Source organism: Mustela nivalis (genome assembly GCF_964662115.1).
Source record: "Mustela nivalis genome assembly, chromosome: 2".
NCBI classification, from domain to species: domain Eukaryota; kingdom Metazoa; phylum Chordata; class Mammalia; order Carnivora; family Mustelidae; genus Mustela; species Mustela nivalis.
This window is the reverse complement of record NC_139021.1, coordinates 96716961-96738372: the sequence shown is the minus strand read 5'-3', so window position 1 is coordinate 96738372 and position 21412 is coordinate 96716961. Positions and strand designations below refer to the sequence as shown.

At 45.2% G+C, this 21412-nt stretch overlaps 1 protein-coding gene across 7 annotated transcripts in view; it reads left to right on the top strand.

Annotated features, from left to right (window-relative positions):
• Positions 1-21412, top strand: part of SIPA1L2 (signal induced proliferation associated 1 like 2) — a 106049-nt gene that overhangs the window by 19898 nt on the left and 64739 nt on the right. For all 7 annotated transcript variants that reach the window (XM_082718940.1, XM_082718939.1, XM_082718941.1 and 4 more), the window contains exons 3-6: positions 288-476; positions 6732-6906; positions 11333-11436; positions 20471-20628. In XM_082718940.1, coding sequence (XP_082575066.1) covers positions 288-476; positions 6732-6906; positions 11333-11436; positions 20471-20628 — 626 coding nt within the window. The remainder of the gene's footprint in view (positions 1-287; positions 477-6731; positions 6907-11332; positions 11437-20470; positions 20629-21412) is intronic.

The following is a 21412-nucleotide window of genomic DNA, read 5'->3' as shown; positions in this document are numbered from 1 at the left end:
CTCCAGGCTCTCCGCAGCATCACAGGCGCACTCCCTGACTCTCTCAACCCCTCCCAGCTTATCCCTGAGCCCCGGGCCCTTTTGTTGTTTAAAGGCTCTGGGAGTATTGATTTTGCTTCTACCCATGGAAAGCTGTAGTCACTTTTGCCCACTCAGAAAAGAGACTGACCTTTCCCCCTCTTGGAAGACAACTAAAAAATCTAGCTTTCAGGAAGTAACCAGGAGTAAACAAGAACTCTTCTGTGATGTTCTGGAATCTTCTGTTTTTCCCCCCTCACCCCCCACAGCTAACAACCCTGCGAGGAGCAATTCTAGAAGACGCCATACCTTCTACCGCCAGGCATGGGACCGCGCGGGGACTACCTCTCAAAGAGGTTCTGGAGTACGTCATCCCGGAGCTGAGCATCCAGTGCCTGAGACAGGCTCCGAATTCACCCAAGGTCTCGGAGCAGCTGCTCAAGCTGGATGAACAAGGGGTGTGTACAATGCGAGCGTCTCCGTTTGGGTCCGAGTATGTGTCTGTGTTTCAAAACATTTTGGACTTTTCCCATTTATCTTTCTTTGGGGATCATTTATTTTTAATGCATTCTCTGACTGCTCCTAAGAAACACGATGGCTGTCTAGTGTAGTACCCCTCCTGCTGAGTTGTGACCTATGTTGTTTTTACCAAGGTTTTGGTAAAGAGCCCAGCTGATTCATGACTATTCAAGATCAGTGGTATTTTTTTCCAGGGTTTAAAAAACTCACATTGGGTCTTTCCTTAACATTTGTCCTTGCCTCACTGTATACGAGGCACTGATGCTAACAGGTGAGAAATGGACAGCGTGCATTGGGGAGACTGAGGCTAAGAAGTCACTCCTCGCCCGAGAGGAATAGTAAGACCAAGAGCACAAAGACCTCTGCAGGGCAGAGGGTGGCAGCGGATCGTGAGGAGGTTTAAGTGCAGTGAGTGCTTTGGGAAAAGAAGTAACGTCTGATGGCACAGCTCCTGAAGAAGGTGGCCTTGTAACTGTGACTTGGGTCGAATTCCAGAAGGGGGATGGGAGCAGTTGACTGCTTTGGGAACTATGATGAGTTTCTTTATAAGACAAGGGCACATCTAGGGAAGTTGTAGTTGGGAAAAAAAAAAAAAAAAGTATGTTGAGCTACAACCTATAATATAAGACCTTAAAAGCTAGGCTGAGTTTCCACGTGATTCAGGAGGCAAGTAGAAAGCCATTGAAGCTTTATGGTAGGACCAGACACAATCAGAGCTGTATTCTAGAAAGATTATCCTACTGGAAGAGAATGAGACAGGCTGGTGAGGATAAAGGCTGATGATAGCCTGGAGTACAGTCATGGACTGTTGACATTGTCTGGGAGAGAAGTAATGTTGGACAGTGGCCCAGATGGTGGAAAGAGGTCTTTTAAGCGTCAAATACGAGATAACTCGTAGCAGGAACCTAAGAGGTAGGCACCCCAGTGTATGTAACTTACTTCAGATGAGCAAATTTGCTGTTAAAAGTCTGCTTTTAAAAAACCCAAAAAGACAATCTTCATGTATCTTTCCAGAATTTTCTAAGGAAATTTCCTTTGCCTGTTTTAGGGAAAATAGGAGGTATTTCTTGGTTGACCTAGTAACACCAATGTGGTAGATTGATGGTTTTTGATACTCAGATGGCAGAGTTCTCAAAGTGATGAAATAGTAATTTGTCTAAGACATTAATGCTGCGTGATTAGCCAAAGGAAGAGGGCACCCTAACACTCAGAGTGAATAGTCCTGCGATCTGTCTGTCTCAAAAAGGAAGGCTGGCATTCTAACCAAACCAGAGCTCTCCCTTAGAGCAGTTGACCTGTAAGACTGTGTGATACCCTGGACGGCTGGATCATGGTCGTGACTGGTAAGGTAAATGTGCGAGACGTCCGTGAAGTGGGTGAGGAGAAACCCGCTATCAGGGAGGGTAGGAAGGACGTGTTGGTGTTGGTCCAGTTACTCTAGGAGCAAACGGTCTTGATGAAAAGAAGCACACTTATTTTCATATCTTATGGTCATGCTTATTTTTCTATTTCTAGTCACGGGAGAATGTGGTAGTTCTGTGTCCCTTTATGTTGCTAGAGTACATCGTTCCCCTTTAAAATCTATAGCATGGTGGCTAAGGTAGCTGGTCCCCTCAGACTGCTGTGGAAAATCCCACAGACGGCCCCTGGTCCGCAGGCCTACACCCCAACGCCCTCAGGGCCCCAGAGACATCACAGCAGCAGCCACTGACTGTCTCCTCCCGAAACAAAGCAAGGATTTGGGATGTCCAGTGAGCAGAATAGGCCCAGAAGCTATGCCAGGACATTTTTTTTTTTTTAGTGGAGTGTTTAAATGCTTTTAAGTGAACACCTTTTTTTACAGTTTGATGTCAAAGTTAATGCTTTGAAAATTGGGTTCTGCTTTTAAGCCAACCAGTGCATCGTTTAGCTCTAGTTGAATTTCGTGTGGTTTTTCTTTGGCAAGTGTGTTTGTTTGACTCTGGTCTGCTTTCCTGGTGGTGTGCCCTATGGCCTTGTCACTTCCCCATACCTCCTGATGGTGTCTGACTTTCATATTACATGAGGAAGAGATACCATTTATCTTCATTCTGAAGAGAGATTGGATGGCTTTTTTTTTTTCCTTTTTTAAACATGCTCATTTTTAAAGGATCCTTAAAAGTTGCCACTAAGCTTTAAGAGTGTTTGAGACTGTGTTCCAGATAGTACTCTTTTGATTCAGCTTTTAACCAGCGAATCTGCACAGGAATGGGCTGGGCCAGTTTTCGGGCACTGTTCTTAGTGGGTTTTAATCTTAGAAAAAAAAATACTGCAAGCATATATTTTCATGTGCTGCTTCCATGGGGTCTGTAGCTGCCCGAGTCCAACCCAGTCACTGAGTACATCTGCTGTCCGGGACGTAGGTTCGTAGCAAGGGCTACATTAGATACTCAGATCACGCATCTCACTCTTGAAGTTCATTCTCTAAGTCCATGTGCCCCATCCTTTAAGTTTTGAGCAGAAAGACTCCTCTCCGTGGAGAATGACAAGGGAAGTAATTAAGTGAGACTCTGAAATTTTGTTACTTTATCTACAAAAATTCATCTCTCAACCTCTCAAAAATCCCCTTTTTCCTGTTTTAAAACACTCTCCTAATTTATATCATAGATGACTTTATACCATTATTTAGGTTGACATTTTAAAAAATCAGATAAACTGTGGCCACTTGCTCTGAGAATATCATGGCGTCTTTGGTGGAATGATTAATTTGTTCTCAGGCCGGCTTTCCTCTTGTCCCCCCTCACCCTGGGTAAATACGTCTGCTTGCATACCAGGCTTGCTTTGGGCAAAGTCACGCAGGTCTGAAGAGATGATTTAAATAAATAAGACTGAGTGCTTGCCAGGGACAGACTGAGTCCAGAGAAAACACTAGAAGGAAGGGCCTCCCTACACACTCCAGTTTATTTGCAAGGCATTTCTATGACTTTGTTAATTTTGTCACCCTCACTTAAATTTAAATCCTTGTTGATGAGCACAGGGCTTCTGCCCTTGGGAATGGATCAGTCGGCTGTCGTCCTATCCCAGGAAGCCGAAGAGACCTGGTGTGCTGGGTTTTCTGTCTGTGCGGCCTCTGTATGTCCAGCTCTCCACACTGTTGCAGTTTGCAATTTCAACAAGTGGGTATTTCTGGTTTCTGACAGTCCTGATGCCCAAAAACCTGGCCAGCTCCCCCAGGACTGTGGGACTGGCTATGTTTCAGAGCAGTTAAACCAAGGTCAGGGGGAAGGGTAAGAGATCAGGGGGCGGCCCGAGTTCTGGAGGGCTTGGAGACAAACCCTCTTCTAAAAGAATTGGGAATTTTAGTACTTAGGAGCTGGGGTCTCCCCTTTGTTTTGTGCTGCAGTTAACTGCGGGGTGTGCTGCTAGCTTTGTGATACAGTGCAGGAGGAGTGACAGTTGATACTAGGTTCTAGTTGTTTTCATGAGGTTTGTAAGAGAATCAAGTCAGAGAATTCTCTTCCCCATGTTTCATTCCGTTAGTTTGAGCAGAACGGCAGCCGTCATAGCAAGCCCACCCCAGCTGCTAGTTCTGAGACCCTAGAGATCGTCCGTTCTGTGGTCTCCTCCCAGTAAACGCGTGTGATGCTCAGACATGCCGTGTACCTGCCACAGGACCTTGTCACTGCAGCAGTGCTCTGATGGCTGTCATGAACATGTGGGGGCTTTGAAATCTGTTGGAGTCACATTCCCTAATTTTCATGGGCCTGGGGCTTTTTGGAGGGAACACAGATCCTGTCCGCACTCGGGTCTAGACCCTGGCTGCTTTGTCCAATGTCTGGGAAGAAGGGTGTGGAGCGGACGGCACCTCAGCCAGCAAAGTAGGCCTGGGGGAGCCCAGTTCTCTAGGTGTTTGGCCTTTGCCTGAATAGGAGTCCACTAGGAATATCAAGTCCAAAAAACTCAGGAGTCACAGAAAGAAATTGTGCCCATCTGGTCAGCGCTCTGCTTAATGGGCAGGACGCCATACTGGCCCAAACCGTGCAGCCCCATACAGCTTTGCTCCAGGCCTCTTCCCATAGGCGTGGCTGTGGGAAGAGAAAGGGTTCTCCCGCTGGAGACGCCAGGGCAGACCAGGGCAGGCTGCAGTAGCAGCCGGGGGGCATTAGTGCAGACTTGGTGGCCAGATGGCATTGACGCATTGGGCGCTGACAGGAGCCCTGGCGTGAGCAGCAGGTGCAGGAGGAGCAGACAGGCGGACCGGATGGAGCTCCAGGGATGTGGATGGCAGCGTGGCAGTCTGTGGGTGCAGGCAAGGTGGTGGGTGCCAGGCTGCACAGGCATGCAGGCCCGTGGGACACTGAGCTTACATGCGCTACCGCCAACCAGTCCGCGGCCTCTCCGGAGGGCCCTCGTTTCAGCTCGGGCTGAATAGCGGGAGACCGTTGAAATCCTCTTCCTACTGCCGAGGAGTCACCGAGCTAACCTGCTATCCAGGATGGGAAGGCCTCGTTAGAGGATCAGTATGGATCCCGACAGTCGCTGAGATCACCCACATCTGTGGGGATAATTGCTAGTCCTCTGTTTCCCGAGTGGCTTTAACATCCTGAAATGTCTTCTGAGTCACTCCGGAACAATGAGTGTTTCTAATGAAGTAATACTGGGCACTTTTAGTACACTCCATATTTTTTCTAGATGATGGTCTCATTGCAGTAAATTGGGTTTCTCATTTATTTGGAGAGTCGAGTTCATCAGAAACGTTTTTCCCTTCAGTCTCTAGAAGAAGGGAAGAGTTTCTCTACTTAACCCTCCCAAAGAACTAGTTCAATAGAATTCATCATACTAGCTATCGGTTAGTTCGTGACACAGCTGTCCCCACCGTTGGGGCACAAATCATTGTATTCACCATGCAGCTGAAGATTGTAGGGTCTGACAGGAGTCCAGGCCGTGCACTGTCCACCATGCTGTGGGGTCCGTCACCATAAGAGCTCTTTTAGTCAGGTTTCAAACAGATGATGCTTCCCCATATCCTCCCCCCAACCCCCAATAATACCCGGTCCAGGTTGATGACATTCAGAATGCCGGGGTGGCTGGCTTTCTGTTTGACTGTAAATGTATCCTAACGTTTACCAAGATGCTTCCTACAGTGTGCAGGATGGCCTGGGCAGGTGGCTTCCTCCCTTTCTCGGATCATATGTTGTCATTAGGTAACACAGGTAAGACAGCTCCTACCACTCTGCCACTCAAGGGACATGAACATCGTTCTGCCTTATTTTACTGGTAGTCAGCTATGAATTCTGATTAAAGGCTCGGTTTTATGGCTTGATAATGAAAGCAAGCAGTGTTATGGATTGATGCCTTTAGGAAATCGGTGATGTCTGATAATCTGTCAGTTTGGGGAGGCTCAGATTGCTGGTAGTGAGATTAAGTGCCCTGATTTCAGGAGGGAGGAGTAGTTTCTCTTTGGAAACAGGAGGAAAGCTGTACAGCTGGATCCAGTGTCTCCCTGGCATTGGGAGAAAGCAGCCCCATCGCTTCCAGTGCGATAAGAGATTGATTGTGAGTTAGAATTATGGCAGGAACTCTTCAGCGGCTTTTAAAATTCTTTATGGTCTGCTGTGTATTTAGCAGATGGTTTCTTTGCAGGACTGTCAGAAATACAGAAACGACTGTAATTTTATAGCCAAAGTTACTTTCATGGACACGAAACATCATTCTGTGTTGTACATAGATCCCAGTTCCCCCGGGGGTTCCTCCCCTACCGGACCTTCGTTTGATTTGTTTGTTCATTACCGTCTTTCATATTTTCGTGAATGTCAAAGAACAACAACAAAAGCGTCAGGAACCGGAGAGGGAAGAACTTAAAAGTTTATGGCTTTGTTTTTCCTTCTGACTTGGAAGAGGACTGTCTATACTGTGCAGAAGGTGTAAGATTACGAACTTCCACAGTTGTATTTTTAAGTAGATAGCCAATGCTGTCTGTCTGTCCTGCAAACCTGATGGATCCTATGCAGCGTGGCTATCCATTCTGTTTCTTATGGTTTCTGCCATGTCCCCCACCATATATGGGGCTTTCTGGGTTTGTTAGATATCTGCAGCACTTTGCACAATGACAGTTGCTTCCTCTTTTGCTCATTTGCTTATGGGAATTGTCCAGGCACGCGTACTGTTTTAATTTTACTGGAAGCTAGCTTGTCTGATGCTCTTTGCCAAGTAATTCTATTTCTCCCCCATTTCAGCTGAGCTTTCAGCACAAGATCGGGATCCTTTATTGCAAAGCAGGCCAGAGCACAGAGGAGGAGATGTATAACAATGAGACGGCGGGACTAGCTTTTGAAGAATTCCTTGATCTTCTGGGCCAGCGAGTCCGGCTGAAAGGATTTTCCAAATACCGAGCTCAGCTGGACAATAAAAGTAAGCTTCCTATTTGTGCACGCATGCAAGTTTAATTCTCCAAAGGTAGGCACACCACATAAATCTGAGTGAGCAAGCACCCCCCACCCCGTTCTTGACCCCAGCAGCAGCCTCGCCAAGCTCACTTGGGATAGAGTTGAAATTTCCTCAGGTGAGCAAAGGCAGCACATTTCTCAAGAGGTATGTGTTTCGCAGAAGCTCAAAAGGTCAGTTCCTTTTCTGTAACACCAGCAGAGAGATTCCCCAGTGTTTGTGAAGAATCTTTTAATATCCCCTTCTTCCTCTTGGCCTCACCTCTGCTCTCACACCCGTGTTCTGATGTACCAAGGACGAGACCACATTCGTTTCTAAAAGACAGAATATTAGCGCCTTCACTAGTGCCACGGTCTCTGCCTCATTCTATTCATTTCTGGTTTCGCGGTGTTAACTGGGGAGTGGAGACAGTGGCTCGTTGTTTGCCCGTGACCTTACTCAGGCCCCCTTGAGTCTGGATTTAAAACACAGGCTCAGTGCACCAACCCTCCCACCCCCCCTTGATGTGCAGATTTCCATCATATCTTTATTTGGAGAATCCTATTCCTTCTGGTCCTCGTTAAGTCTAAGTATTTTATCTTTGTCTTTATGCTGTTAGATCTCTTAGCTGTCAGTATCTGAAACATTCCGGGCAGAGTAACTCTGTGTATTTTGGGAAATACTCTTTATTATCAAGCAGTCCTCTGTGTCCTCTTGTAATCAAAGGGGAGCGGATAGATCCCACAGTTGGAGGAAGTGGGAAGGCAGGTGGCCCACTCCCAGCGGGGGTGTGAAGTGTGAACTTCTTCCCCATGGGAGCGTCGTGTGAGGCCATCTGAGGTCCCGTGGCTCCATGTCCCTGGCGTCCTTCAACTTGGGGCCCTCATCCACACTTGCATACATCGGGGTGGGGCCTGGTCTTTCTGTGCCTGTCAATCAGATCTGGTTTTTTTGTTTTTTTTTTTAATCTCTTTGTGAAGGTTACATTTCGAACACAGCTCATCAGATCTGGAGACAGTGTTGCCTCATCGATGGGCCCTTGCATGTCCTACACACACGCCAGGGTTGGAATCTTGACTCTTAAATTGGGTGTATGTTCGTCTTGCCTCGGATCTGTAAAGACTAGGGAATAGCTTGTGACGCCCACTCTAGGTATCCCCATATGAGACCTTCTCTGATGTTTCTTCCTTTTTCCTTGCAAACTCCCTCGGTGTGGGCATGCCGCCTTTAGGGACAGCCATCCCGAACACCACTGGTGGCATGGAGTCATTATTATGCCTGCTGTCGTCTGTCTTCGGTGGGGTGGATTGAGGAAACGTAAGAGCTTCCGATCTGTACGTTCCATAACACTGCAACACAGATAATATAAATACTGCCCTACGTGGCAGCATTGCCGTCAGCTTTGAATTTTTATGACCCAGGAGATACATGTCTCTGATCCATTACAAATGCCAAACTTAGCCCCTTCGCTCAAGGAAATGATAACCTGAGGACGAGATTTCGACACCTTGATTCTCATCATCAACAAATCCGAGTTATTTTTATGAGCAAGGCAAGGTGTTCTGCGAGATGTCTGAGACGTCGCTGTAGTAGATAGGAAGGTTCCGAGAATTCTGTTTCATGAAATACTCAAATGAAATTATGTCTTTGCTAGAACACACACACACACACACACACACACACACACACACAACCATCCCTCTTAAATTCAGGAGGGTGGTATGGTAGTCTTTACTCTGTCCTCCCACTGGACCTTGGTCGAATCTGAGCCCCAGGGAAAATGTACAGGGTTGTCCCTTCTGGCTTGAAAATTGGTTCTTTCTGTTTTAAGTACAGAGTGAAATGAAGCCAGAACAGAGGGGACAGGAACCACTAAGATCACTGGATGGCTCACCAAAGAGGGCTTACAGACCCCAGGCCAAACACAGCCCCTCTTGGGTCTGCGTGCAGAGGTGACAACTGGGGACTTCCAAGATGGCCTACGCCTCTTTGCCCATAGGGATATTTGCAGCAGACCCTTGAGCAAGTCTGTCAGTTCACCTTCTCTGTTACCATACTGACGTTTGAGATGAAAACTTTCAAATATATTTAATTTCAGAAACCCATCTTGTAGTACTGTTTGGGATAGACAAATTATGATCGTATTTTTTTAAGTGTTTTCTCCCTGCAGCAGCACCTGGGTGGCTCAGTCGGTTAAGCGTCTGCCTTCGGCTCCGGTCATGATTTCAGGGTCCTGGGATTGAGCCTTGCATCGAGCTCTGCTCAGCAGAGAGTCTGCTGCTCCCTCTCACTCTCCCTTTCTCTCTCTCTCTTTCTCAAATAAGTGAATTTTTAGGAAAAAAAAAGAAGTGTTTCTCCCCAAAATGCATCTTTGTTCTTTCACTGCAATTTCCCGAAGCTTAAACCTGTTGACTACACTATTAGCTATCTATAAGGATTTCTCTCACTGAATTCTAACCAGCCAAATAGCAGGGTGTTGGGACGAGAATTATTGAATGTGCTGGGCCATTTCAGCCCCTGACCTTCATGTTGTTATTAACAAGTCAGCTCTTTGTGAAAGAAGATGATCATTATTCCCTTCCAAAGCCACATTCTCTGTCTTCAACCAAGACACTTGAAATAGACCATTACTTTCCAAGAAGCCCTTCAAAAAAAAATAAGAAATATGTACTTAATATATAGTTAAAAGAGATAATTGCTTTGTTTGGGGACTAGTTAATAAACAGCTTATCGGATGAATATCCTCTCTTACCATCTACAGGTTGATTTGTTAATATCTGCATGTAAACATTTTAAGTGCTTCCCTTTTTTTATTAAATTGTATGCTCTGAATACCTCTTCATAATCTGCAAAACTGGATGTTGTATTTTTTTTTTTTAAGAAAATTTTCAGGACCATTACTGATTTAGAATGAATATTCAAAAGAAAAACTGTTAGATTCAGAAGAAAGATCATAAAGGCCCATGAAGGCTGAATGTTGTAATGTTTTTAAAGTAAAATTAAAATATTTAGATTTAAAAATGAGAGGCACCGGGGTGGCTCAGTCAGTGAAGCATCTAACTCTTGAGCTCAGCTCAGATCTTAATCTCAGGGTTGTGAGTTCAAGCCCCACATTGGGCTCCATGCTGGGCATAGAACTTACTTTAAAAAAAAAAAAGTACTTAAAAAAATAAAGTAGGGCACCTGGGTGGCTCAGTGGATTAAGCCTGTGCCTTCAGCTCAGGTCATGATCTCAGGGTCTTGGGATCGAGCCCCGCATCCGACTCTCTGCTCAGCAGGGAGCCTGCTTCCCCACCCCTGCCTACCTCTCTACCTACTTGTGATCTCTCTCTATGTCAAATAGATAAAATCTTTAAAAAAAAAAAAAAGTAAACCCAAGATGATTACTTAGAGTTTCCCCAATAAACACAATGGAATGAATTTGGTTTTAAATGACCTTGAATAACATTGTTTCTTGTTAAAAAGTAGACAAACTTCTATGTTGGTCAAAGCCGGAGAAAGGCAGTCCTGAATTCTGCTCACATCCTACTTTCTATGCATCTTTTTGCCTCTATTTATCCATATGCAAAGTGGTTCAAAATTCCACCCTAAGATTATCATGTAAGTGTTTTATAATCACCGTGTTGGTTCAGGTGCCTAAAACTCTCAGTCTCGGGTAATCTGTTGATAATACAGATGGATTTTGAATTTGCAAAGAATCATTCTGCTTTTCAGAAGGTGAATAGCTGTGTGATTGAGGGGGTTCAGATGTCATCGTTTTACACATGTGTCAGCACATAATGTACAGTAAGAGATCACCTTCATTCTTAATCATCTGACTGCATCATTGCATTGCCTGCTGCAAAGAGAAGAAAATTAATTACATCGTTCAGGGAAAGAAGTCTTGAACATTTTTGGTTCTCATTTCCATATTAAGTCAGTCCCGTTCCGTGTTTTTGAGTTCTGGACTGCCCAAGAACCTCTTCGGAGTTAACTGTAAACACACACTCAAGGGCGGGGCAAGGAGAGCTGCTGGTTAGCTCGTACCCTTCAAATAAGGGCACCCACACCCGCCTCCAGCTGTACCTCCGGCATCTGGCCTCCTCTGCTTACCTGTGCTCCGTCCCATCCATGGCAAGTCCTCAAAGTCAGTATGACAAAAGCGTCCCCCATGTTGAGGGACGGGCGTGGGAGGCACAGGGAGAGAGAGCAGATGAGGAGACGCCTGAGCATTCAGGCCACGGATGTGGGTTGGAAAGTGGCTGGAAGGCTGCACTGCGAGAGAGCAGAGTAGCCAGCAAGACACACGGTGGCCGATAGTTGGGTGGTCTGTCGTTGGCTAACAAATTGCCTTCGGAAGGACAATCTTGCGAGTATCACGTTGCTAACTTTTGCAGTTGCCTGACGTGTGTTTGTCCTCCACCTCTGTTTCCAGCTGATTCTACAGGAACTCACTCCCTCTATACCACATACAAAGACTACGAAGTCATGTTCCACGTGTCCACCATGCTACCCTACATGCCCAACAACAGACAGCAGGTGAGTCCTCCCCCTGCCCTCCAGATAGGAGCTTAGCCCGCCGATGGGCTTCGTGCACTTAGAATTGGCAAAGCATCGTTGGAATTTTCTTTTTTTTCCTTCAGTGGCATGAATGATTTTGGACACTTTTTCATCATTTGGAAGTAGTTGGCCTTGGAAAGGGAATATTTCTGCATAGTTGTATTGCAGTTTTTTCTTATAAAACTTGGAAACTCTTCCACACACCTTTATTGCTTGCTAGGCAAAATCTTAATGGAAACCGGTGTCCACTGTGTTCATTATAAATAAGCCAGCGAGGTAAGCTGAGTTCAGGTTTCTGAGTGCAGGTGGGTGACTTATTTATAGAAAATACTGTAAGAACGGATCTTATAACTTATTCGTGGCATGATTCAGTTTCGGTGGGTCGATTGTATTTGGGTTAAATCAGTAATTGAAACAAAGTTTGTTTTCATGTCTAGGAAGTTTAGCTCTGATGTCATTTAACTGCACTCTTTGGCTCTAAAAATACATTAGCACACCAGGGACTGCCTAGAAGTTGCTTGATAAGAATTTGTTGAATGAAGGGCATATGGGTGGCTCACTCAGTTGGGCGCCTGCCTTCAGCTCAGGTCGTGATCTCAGGATCCTGGAATCGAGTCCTGTGTCAGGCTCCATGCTCAGCGAGGAGTCTGTTTCTCCCTCTGCCTACTTGTGTCCTCTCTCTCTCTGTCTCAAGTAGACAAATTCTTTTAAAAAAGAAGAACTTGTTGAACGAATGAAACTTAATCACAACGGAGTGTTTTCCTTCTCTCTTTTTTTGAATGCTCATGAAATTTATGAAGGTGGTCATAATACACCTCTGGCAAAGAAACCGCTTACCCTCTGCGGTCACAAATTACAAGAACCGCCTTTGACCCTCCAGCTGGGATGAGCCAGGCTCTTCACAGTAGTGACAACACCTCTTTCCTTTTCCCTTCTCCTTGCCATCTGGATTTTCTGACCATTTATCTGATGCTTACACTCAGTCCCTTGTCCTGCCTGAATGGTCTTCAGTGTTTTCTAATAATCAGATTTCTTGCCCCAACTGTCAGAAAATCTACCTTTTGATCACATATCTCTTTGGGTTTCTTTTCTTTTCTAAGATTTTTATTTATTTATTTGAGAGAGAGAGAGAGAGTGTGTATGTGTGTGTGTGTACACAAGCAGTGGGGGAGGGGCAGAGGGACGAGCAGTCTCCACAGAGCCCAATGCAGGACTATCCCTGGACACTGAGATCATGACTGAGCCGAAGGCAGACGGCTTATACGAACCAGCCAGGCACCCGTACATCTGTATGCTTTTTAAGACTTGAGTTATAGTCACTAGATCCCATGCATGTATTTAAATGTTTTAACCTAAAGGATTTCTAGCTCTTAAAAACAAATTTACTTCGAAGAATGTCAAACAGATTCACTCGCTTTTAAGAAGCTTAATTTAGACCAGTGCCGTTGTCTCGCAGATACTCGAGAATCATTCTGTAGTTAAACTCTGTGTGAGTCGTTGCTCAGAAAACTGATAGGGCTTACTCCGGCCAAGAAATCTGTCTGTACTTTAGCAGAAGTAAGAGACAGTGCCTTTTGACCCCAGTCATTGAGTGTTCAAACCACAAAGCCCTTTCAGCTCCCTAATTACTTGAGCCATTGGACTCCACGCTGGATGGACCCCCTTCACTTCCTGTATGGCAGCCTCTGGGATTCTGACGTCTGTTGGGCTTTCCCTGCCTCCTTTGGGTTGCATGGTAATTAAAACTGTGGGCTTATGAGTTCTCTGTACCTGACCCCCCCCACCACTGAAACTCTCAAAGTCCTACACACAAAAAAGTAGATGAACAGATGGTGGTTGGGGAGTAGGGTGTGGATGGGTGTTTTAAGCTTCCCAAATTGGAAATATATACCTTGTAAATTGATTCTACACATTACAGACTCTGTAGCTTAAAGACTTACTTTGCTACCTCTCGGTTATTGTTTTTGAAAACTTGAGTGAGAATCCATGACATTGAGTAAGTTTTGCTGATGGATTAGAGGTAGAAAACTATAAAATCGTTTGTTTTGCTTTTCTAATGAGTGCTCTTATTGTGCCTGGAATATATATGATCCTGCATATGGCCCATTGGGAAACCTGCATGCGAAACACTGTGTGGGCAAGTATTCATGATATAAAGGCGGGGAGGGGTAAGGAGTGGAAATAGGAGTCAGTGGACATATTCTGAATTTGCCACAGCCAGTCACTTGCCTTGTACCTTTGGGTAAGATCTTAGCCTCTCAAGAAACTGGATTAATTATATAATGCAGACCTGGTTCAGACGGCCAGCAGTGGCTACTTGGAAAACTGTGTTAAGGATTCTGGAGCTGCACCTGGGGTCAGAGTAAAAAAAAATGCTGGATTATAGAGAACTTTCTACAGGTTTGGCAGACTTGATACTTGAACTAGGCAATTCATAGCATGTCCCTCTTTGTGTCTGATTTCTGTAATTCTAGGGTACTTCCTGCTTCTAGGTGGAAAATTGGCTTCCATAGAAAAATGTAGTTGTTAACAGAGCAAGAATTCTGGAGCCACACGATCTGGATTTGAATCCCAACTACCAGTTTTGTGACCTTGGGCACAATTTTCTGTGCCTTAGTTTATTCCTGAATGCAGGGACTTTGATCTCATTTCTTCATCAAGGTGTCCCTGTGCACCCTGAATGCTACCCTGAGCACGGTAGGCAGGCGATAAACATTTGTCCAAGGAATAAATGAACCTTTCATAGATGGTGGCTAGAATTAGATGAGCTAATACGTATAAGGCATTTAATGGTGCCTGACACAGAGCATGCTCAGTAAGTTTCAGCCACGGTTACTATTTCATCATTTATTAAATATAAAGTGCAAGCTTTTTAAATGACTTAATTTGCATTTCATTTTCCTGTTCCCAATCCTAGAGCTCTGGTATGAGAAACTAAGGCCTAGATAGGTAAGAAATTAAGGGGCTAATTTATCAATAAATTCACAAAATTATCTTTACTTTGGCATTTAATATTTTGCTACTCCTGGGTTGTTACCAGAATATTCTGTTTGTAGATAAATGTTGCTACTGTGCAATCTTCAAACGTGTACTCCAAATTTGTTACAGGTTGTACTGGCCCCTTCAACCTCTCCCACCCGCCCCACCATGCCCACAGATTATCTCAGTACCAGGGGTAGAAATGTCTGAAATGACCAGCTGCGCTCCTGAGTGCAGTTTGAGGCCAGTGAACTTAGCAAAGTTCTCTGGCCTGTACATGAGCGGTGCCTGTAACTTTGGCCTCATTAGCACCATGGTATCTGTGACTATTTAACTGGTCCAGACTCGTCAACATCAGATATTATTTCTTGTGTTTGTTCTTGTAATAAATCAAGCTGAAAGCCGATTCCAAGATGTATTAAAAGTCTTGAGAGAGTTTACCACTGTTGCAAAAGAGTTCAGTGTTTGGAATGTATGACTCCTGCAAAGAAAACCTAGCCAGCCCCAGGGAGTGATAAGAAAGCCCACTCTTGGAGCGGTTTTCCCTCTTCCTTGAAGACCCATCAGTCTCTCTGGGCCAGCCTGGTGGTCGGATTCTGTCTCCCAGGGCTGTCTCCACCATGTGCTTCCCCTCTGCTAGTCCCGTAGACAGATCATAGAGCAGCCATCATGGGGCGTTATCGGTGGAGAGAATGCCACAAATTGGCTTCAGACTTCGCTGGGACAGAGACCTTTTCTTCAGTCTCGGTATATAAAATGAATACAGGTAGCATGGAGCCTGGCACACAGTAAATTATGATTTTTTTTTAAATGCATGCATACAGTTAGAGCTGCTCTCCTTGAAAGGGATGTCCAAGCCCCCAAGAGGTCCCTAAGGAAGAAGGCCAAGCTCCGAGGTCTCTGAGCTTCCATTTGAAGAATACTGGTGTTAGCCTAGGGACAGCCTTGACCTCTGCAGAGGTAACAGAGACACAGCTTGTTAGGTCTGAGCCAGGCTGGAACCCTTTCTCTATCTAATTTGGATAGATGGCTGGCTTGTCTTAGGGGGTTTGTGCACTTCTGTGGGTCCCTAATTGGGACTGCTAAGAAACCATTCATATATAGGAGGAGTCTGCCTCGTTAAATTACAGTACGAACAGTCCTGACTGTACTTGTGTTCACCTATAAATAATCATTTGGAATATTTTGGAAGAATAAAATGATTATTCAGCTTTCCATGATTTGATTTATCCCCAGGCCTTAAATAGGAATGTGTACTTGTGCAGGACCATAAGCATGATTGTTTCAATAGGGTCGGGCTGCCGGCTGTCAGAAATACTCGTATCTCCAAATTCCTCTTATCTTCACTTTATTATTAAAGCATTAAAAACCTACTTCCTTGGTTTATTTCTGTTTATTTATGAAATACGCAGCCTGGCTCACTTAACTGGTTTGTACATATATGCTTCCAATTGGTAAAATATATGTTTTATATTAAATATTTTATACAATATTTTATATTGGTTATATATAGTACTCCACGATGAATCCTTGAAATGGCAATTAAATTTAATATGATCTTGATGATCTGAGATAAGAGTGGTTAACCTAGCTTTCACCTTTTTTGTGGTGAGGAGGTAGGGAAGGCTTGCCCTGAGTATAGATTTTGTGAATTTATGTGGTCACGTATGTTGGTTTCCCTCTCCTTCTTATTAGAATCTACGTTCATGTTTCTACTTTCCACAGGAAACTCTAGATATCTCTTAAAAATCAAAACTCTTAACAACTGGTATTGAGTCTTGAGTAATGAGTACGTGAGGGTGTGTGTGTGTGTGTGTGTGTGTGTGTGTGTTGTGTGTGTGTTGTGTGTACATGTGCAGAATTAGGAAGGTCTCTGAAGGGGGAGAAGCTCGCCCTCTGTGTTTGGGGGAGAAACTTCCAAGCAGAGGGTTAGCAAGTGCAAAGTGCCTGTGACAGGAAAAACTAGCCTGTCAGAGGGACAAGGTGGTTGTCTGGGAGGAGTAGGGTGGGTGACAAGGTCAGAGGGGTGGGAAGGCACGGGTCAAAGGAGGCTTGCTCAGCCCGGCTCCTACCCACAGGACTTCAGATTCCAACCCAAGGGCTGAGATCCAGTACTTGTGATTGGTTTTCATGGGGATACATTTAATTTTTTGCTCAGTTCGGGGCTCATCTCTTTGAATTTCAGAACATATAAGATTATTAAATGATACATTTTTCCCTTTGAAATCACGCAAATTTTTACCTATTTGCTTCTTAAGACAGGAGACTCTCTCCGGAGATCCCAGCCATTTCTAGTTTCAAATTACACTTTCTCTTCACTAATTCTGATTCCTAGAAACTTGTGAACCACATCCAACTGCATTTCTTCCATAGTGTGCAGACTGCTTCCCCCACCCCTCCAGAATGAGGTGCAAAATGCTTTTTCTACCTTTACTAAGCCAAGAAAAAAGTAACAAACAAACCTGTCTGCACAGAGGCTGATAGGTCTGACCTAGCTTGACTTGATGCCTCCTCTGATCCAAGCGGGGCTACCAGACAGCTTTCACTCAGTTTGGATGGGTGCATCGAGTTAAAACTGGTCCTGGGGAGCCCTGGAGTTTGGTTAGGGAGTGGAGAATAAACCTGAAGCTTGCATTTTCTGTCGCATCTGGATGCTTTTTGCTGTAGAATTGGGTGAGGAATCACATTTCACTTCTCTTGTCCTAACAAGAGCTTATGCCCATTTCGCTGCTAGACTCAAGCATTGGAAATTTTGCAGGACGGACTATGTAAATCTGTCTCACGCAGTATTTATTTGTAACTCATTCTTACAGTCAGAGATGAGAAAGTGGTTCTTTTGGCGCTGAAACGCGTTGGGACCTTCATGTCTGGAAAGGAGGAGTTAGCCCTACAAGTCACCGTTCCTTCATCCCCCAAATAGTGCAGAGGGGGCTCGGGGACCCAGGGGCTCCCCTTCACCACCTGCTGGGCTGCCGTCCCCTTTCCCCTTCTAGTCCTGAACTCCGGACACAGAACCTCACTGGCTAGTTGGAAAAAACACATCACTAACAACGAAAGAAAATATTTACCTTTAGATAAGAAGCTTGCGAAGTTACTTAGGTTATTTGATGTTTGGCAAAATCCTGGAAAGCACTTGAAAGTGTTTCGGTGAACTTTCCAGATGTTCTTTTTCTTCAGCCTCTCAACAAAGCCAAGCATCTCGTTAATGGGCAAGGTGTTAAGTTTTCTTATTGTATTTTCCTACAAAGAGTTTCAGATTTTGCCCTTCTTAATGAATCACCTTACTCCCCGCCCCTCCCGCCCCACGCACTTTACTGTTTTGCCAACTACATTTTGTGACCCTGGTTCCATTAACCAGACCATTAAACACCCGTTTTACAAAGCCCGTTTTACAAAGCCAAAGAATATGCTTAGAAAGGGACACGTTGTTTTGGGAACCAGCCTTTTAAGTGGTGCTTTCAGTAATCCTGTGCTGGGAAGTAGAGACCCGGACCCGGTGTCTTCCTTCCGGACAAAGAGCCAATGGATGGGAACGGTTGTCCTGTTCGCTGTGGTTCCTTCAAGAGTGAGGACACGTAGACTCATGCGTTCACGCCTGCCCCACGCACGTAACTGAGAGGGCCGGCCAAGGGTAGGGGGTTACACCGCACCCACGTAGGAGGAAGGGCTGCAGCGTGGCTTTGGCCATGGCGCGCACTGTCTTCTGCCCTTTGATCTGAGAACTCTTGTGTTTCAAGGACGTTAAGTCCACCACAGAGTCAGCTTTTGTGTGCTGTGTTCAACAGATACATTGAACAGTGGTGTTAGGTATTTAAAAGACATTTATTTTTTAACTTTTCATTCGTTCCTGATTTTCCTTTGTCCTATTTTAATACCTGGGAACTCTGTACTTCAGTTATTGTGGCAACGAGGGAAGAACATCATCTTCTAGTACGATTTCCAGCGTGTCCGTTGATGTTTGTTTTAGATATATACGTACCCTTGCTTCCGTTCTCTTTACATGACACTTTTATCATGATTATCATCTGTGTCCGCTGTAGTAAGGGGAAATAATCACACCGTGTAGAGGATCTCGTTGGCTACTGATTTTTTTTTTTTTAACATGCGTCCAAAATGGCACATTTTGACTTATTTAGCAAACATTCTTAAATTTAGAGATGGCTCATTGAGTCTGTGTTAACGTAGGTTTCAAACCTTCACCCAGACAGGAAAGTGACTTGTGTGTGTGTGTGTGAACTTGAACCCTCATGATTTAAATGGGAGTTTCTCGGCATATGAATCAGTGATTTAACTGGCATATCAGAGAACCCTGGAAGAAGGAACATTTCATCCCCAAGTTCCCAGACCTTTTATCATGTGAAATCAAAAGTCTGGGGCCCGACAATGAAATCTTCTTTGTATCTGGGTTGAAAAGGCTTTAAGAGTTGAACTTAATGCTCTTTAGGGTGAGGCTGAGTTGTGTAGGTGCCAAATAAATTTAAGAGCAAGCTCGTTGTCTTTGTTACTGCTAGTCAAGAGAGATTTACTACCTGAGATTATCACATTCCTGCCGTTACATCACCAGCTCCTATAAAGATTATTGTATCTATTAAAACTGAAGATCACAAACTTGGTGAGCACGGACACTGTGGTTTTGCTTGCGTCAACTTAGAGAGCGCCCAGTATACGGGTTTATCGACCTGCGTTCATGGTTTTATTGCACAGCGTGGTGTGGCTGGGATCCCGTGTCTGCACCAGTCAGGTATGCCTTCGGCAACTGCGCTGGGTGCCGGCTGTGTCCCAGACAGACCATCAGAAACCAGGAACTCACAGTCCGTTAAGCATCTGCCTTTGGCTCAGGTCATGATCGCAGGGTCCGGGACCGAGCAGTCACCAAGACATGTCTCCTGCCCTCCCCATGGTGATGACCTGATGCGGGAGAAGTAAATCAACTATCAGCCTGGTTCTGTTACAACTAATGCCCTCAAAGTAGACCGGGTGTGTGGCTGGAGTTGCCTGTGCAGGCTTCCCAGGGAAGTTCCTTTCAGGGGACGAGATACCTGACTTAGAGCCCTGAGTTGTCCAGGATCACCTTGCGGCGAAGGGAACATTCTGGGTGAAAGGAGAATGAAAAACGGAGTGTTACACGGAAGTGTCATTACTCAAAAATAAAAATAAAAAATAAATAAAAATAATCACCATAATAATAAAGTGTTGCTGCTCTGGGGTTCCTTGTCTCCTGCCACATTTGGAATGTGTAAGATTATACACCATGGAGTTTTCCAGCCGTTAACCTGGTAGAATTCTGTGTTTCCGAATCCCATTTGAAAGGCCGGATTTCAGTGAAGTAGTTTGAATCGTAAATTCGCCAGTGCAGTAGCAGTCTCTCTGTGTTGTCGTAGACAGGGCTGCGGGGGAGCACAAGACACCAGGGAAGGCCCTCACAGGCTGGTGTAGGACTTTCAGCAAATCTGTACCCTCTCTTTCACTCTGTCTCCTTGCTTTAAGCTGAAGAGAGCTTAAACCATAAAATTCTTGAAAGCGGGTGTGCCTGGCTGGCTCAGTCATTGCAGCCTCTGCCTTTGGCTCAGGTCATGATCTCAGTTCCCAGGGAATCAGGGATCTAGCCCCCTGCCCCTCCAGTCCTACTCCCTGTTGAGCAGGGAGCCTGCTTCTCCCTCTTCCTCTGCCCCTCCCCCCTGCTTGTGCTCTCCTTCAAAAATAAATAAATAAAACCTTTAAAACAAATTCCTGAAAGCCTTTTTAGTGCTAAGGACTTAGTAGATCAGTGGGAAAGCTCAAGGCGAGAAGGAGTTGAATTTTAAACCTCCAAGAGATGAACTGCGTTCAGCTTGTCTTTCCATAGATGTTTCGGATGCAGCCCATTTTGCTATTCTGGTGTCCCCTTGAGGAGCGCTGACTTTCAGAGAGAGGCTTTTGCTTTCCGAATCAGTCCTTTAACATGGACAGAGGAGCGAGTTAAATAATGTGGCCGTGTTTTGTCTTTATGGAAGACTGTGTCTGGAACTGTATATGTTCTCTTTCCTGACTGCAGCTTCTGAGGAAAAGGCATATCGGAAATGACATTGTGACCATTGTCTTCCAAGAGCCCGGAGCACTTCCTTTTACTCCGAGAAGCATCCGATCCCATTTCCAGCACGTCTTTGTCATCGTCAAAGTGCACAACCCGTGCACCGAGAACGTGTGTTACAGGTGAGCAAGCAGACCCCGGTCTTCCATTCCGTTGGCTGGATTTCAGCAGCACCCTGTCTCCTGAAATATCTTTGTTTTCCAATTATTCTCTCTAGCCCCATAATTATCCTTTTTTGGGTTCTTTTCCTAATTATATGTCCACTGTCTTCACTCAGGTGCCTTCTGTATGAAATAATTGCCTCCTTCCCATTTTGAGCAGCGAAATGCCTGGGCATTCAAAATTGTAGATTACAGGTTTCCTCAGTTTTCCCCTTAAAAACTGCATACAGCCACTGCTGGAACCAGAGCTTTGTTGATCCCAGCCTCCGAGGTGGCTGATGTGGCCATTTCAGCTCTTCCCAAGCGGAAGTAATGGTGGTAGTGGGAAAGCACTGCTTCTCATCCAAGATCTTGGAAACACTCCCTCCCTCGGGGCTCCTGGGACCAGAGTTGACGCTCGCGTTGGTGACTTCCAAAGGCCGTGCGTGTGCCTCCGAATCCCGAGCCGCATGTTTCTGTTTCCTCTGCCCTCCCCTTTCGGGGGAGGTAGTGGCCCCTGGAAGATCTCGCCTTGTGGTGTAGAAGGGCGGGTGTCCGACCTGGGTTTAGAATCCCGCTGTGCTGTCCGCTGTGCTTTGTACAAGTTACTTTAATTTTGGAAACTTTAATTCATTCACTTAAAGTTGAGGATAAGAGTACCTACCTGAGCGTGTAGAATAAATAGCAGAAATTCTGTAGAACACCTATTAGTGTTCCTGGCACTCCCCAAAGGTCATTTCCCTTTATCATCCTAAAACTGTAAGTG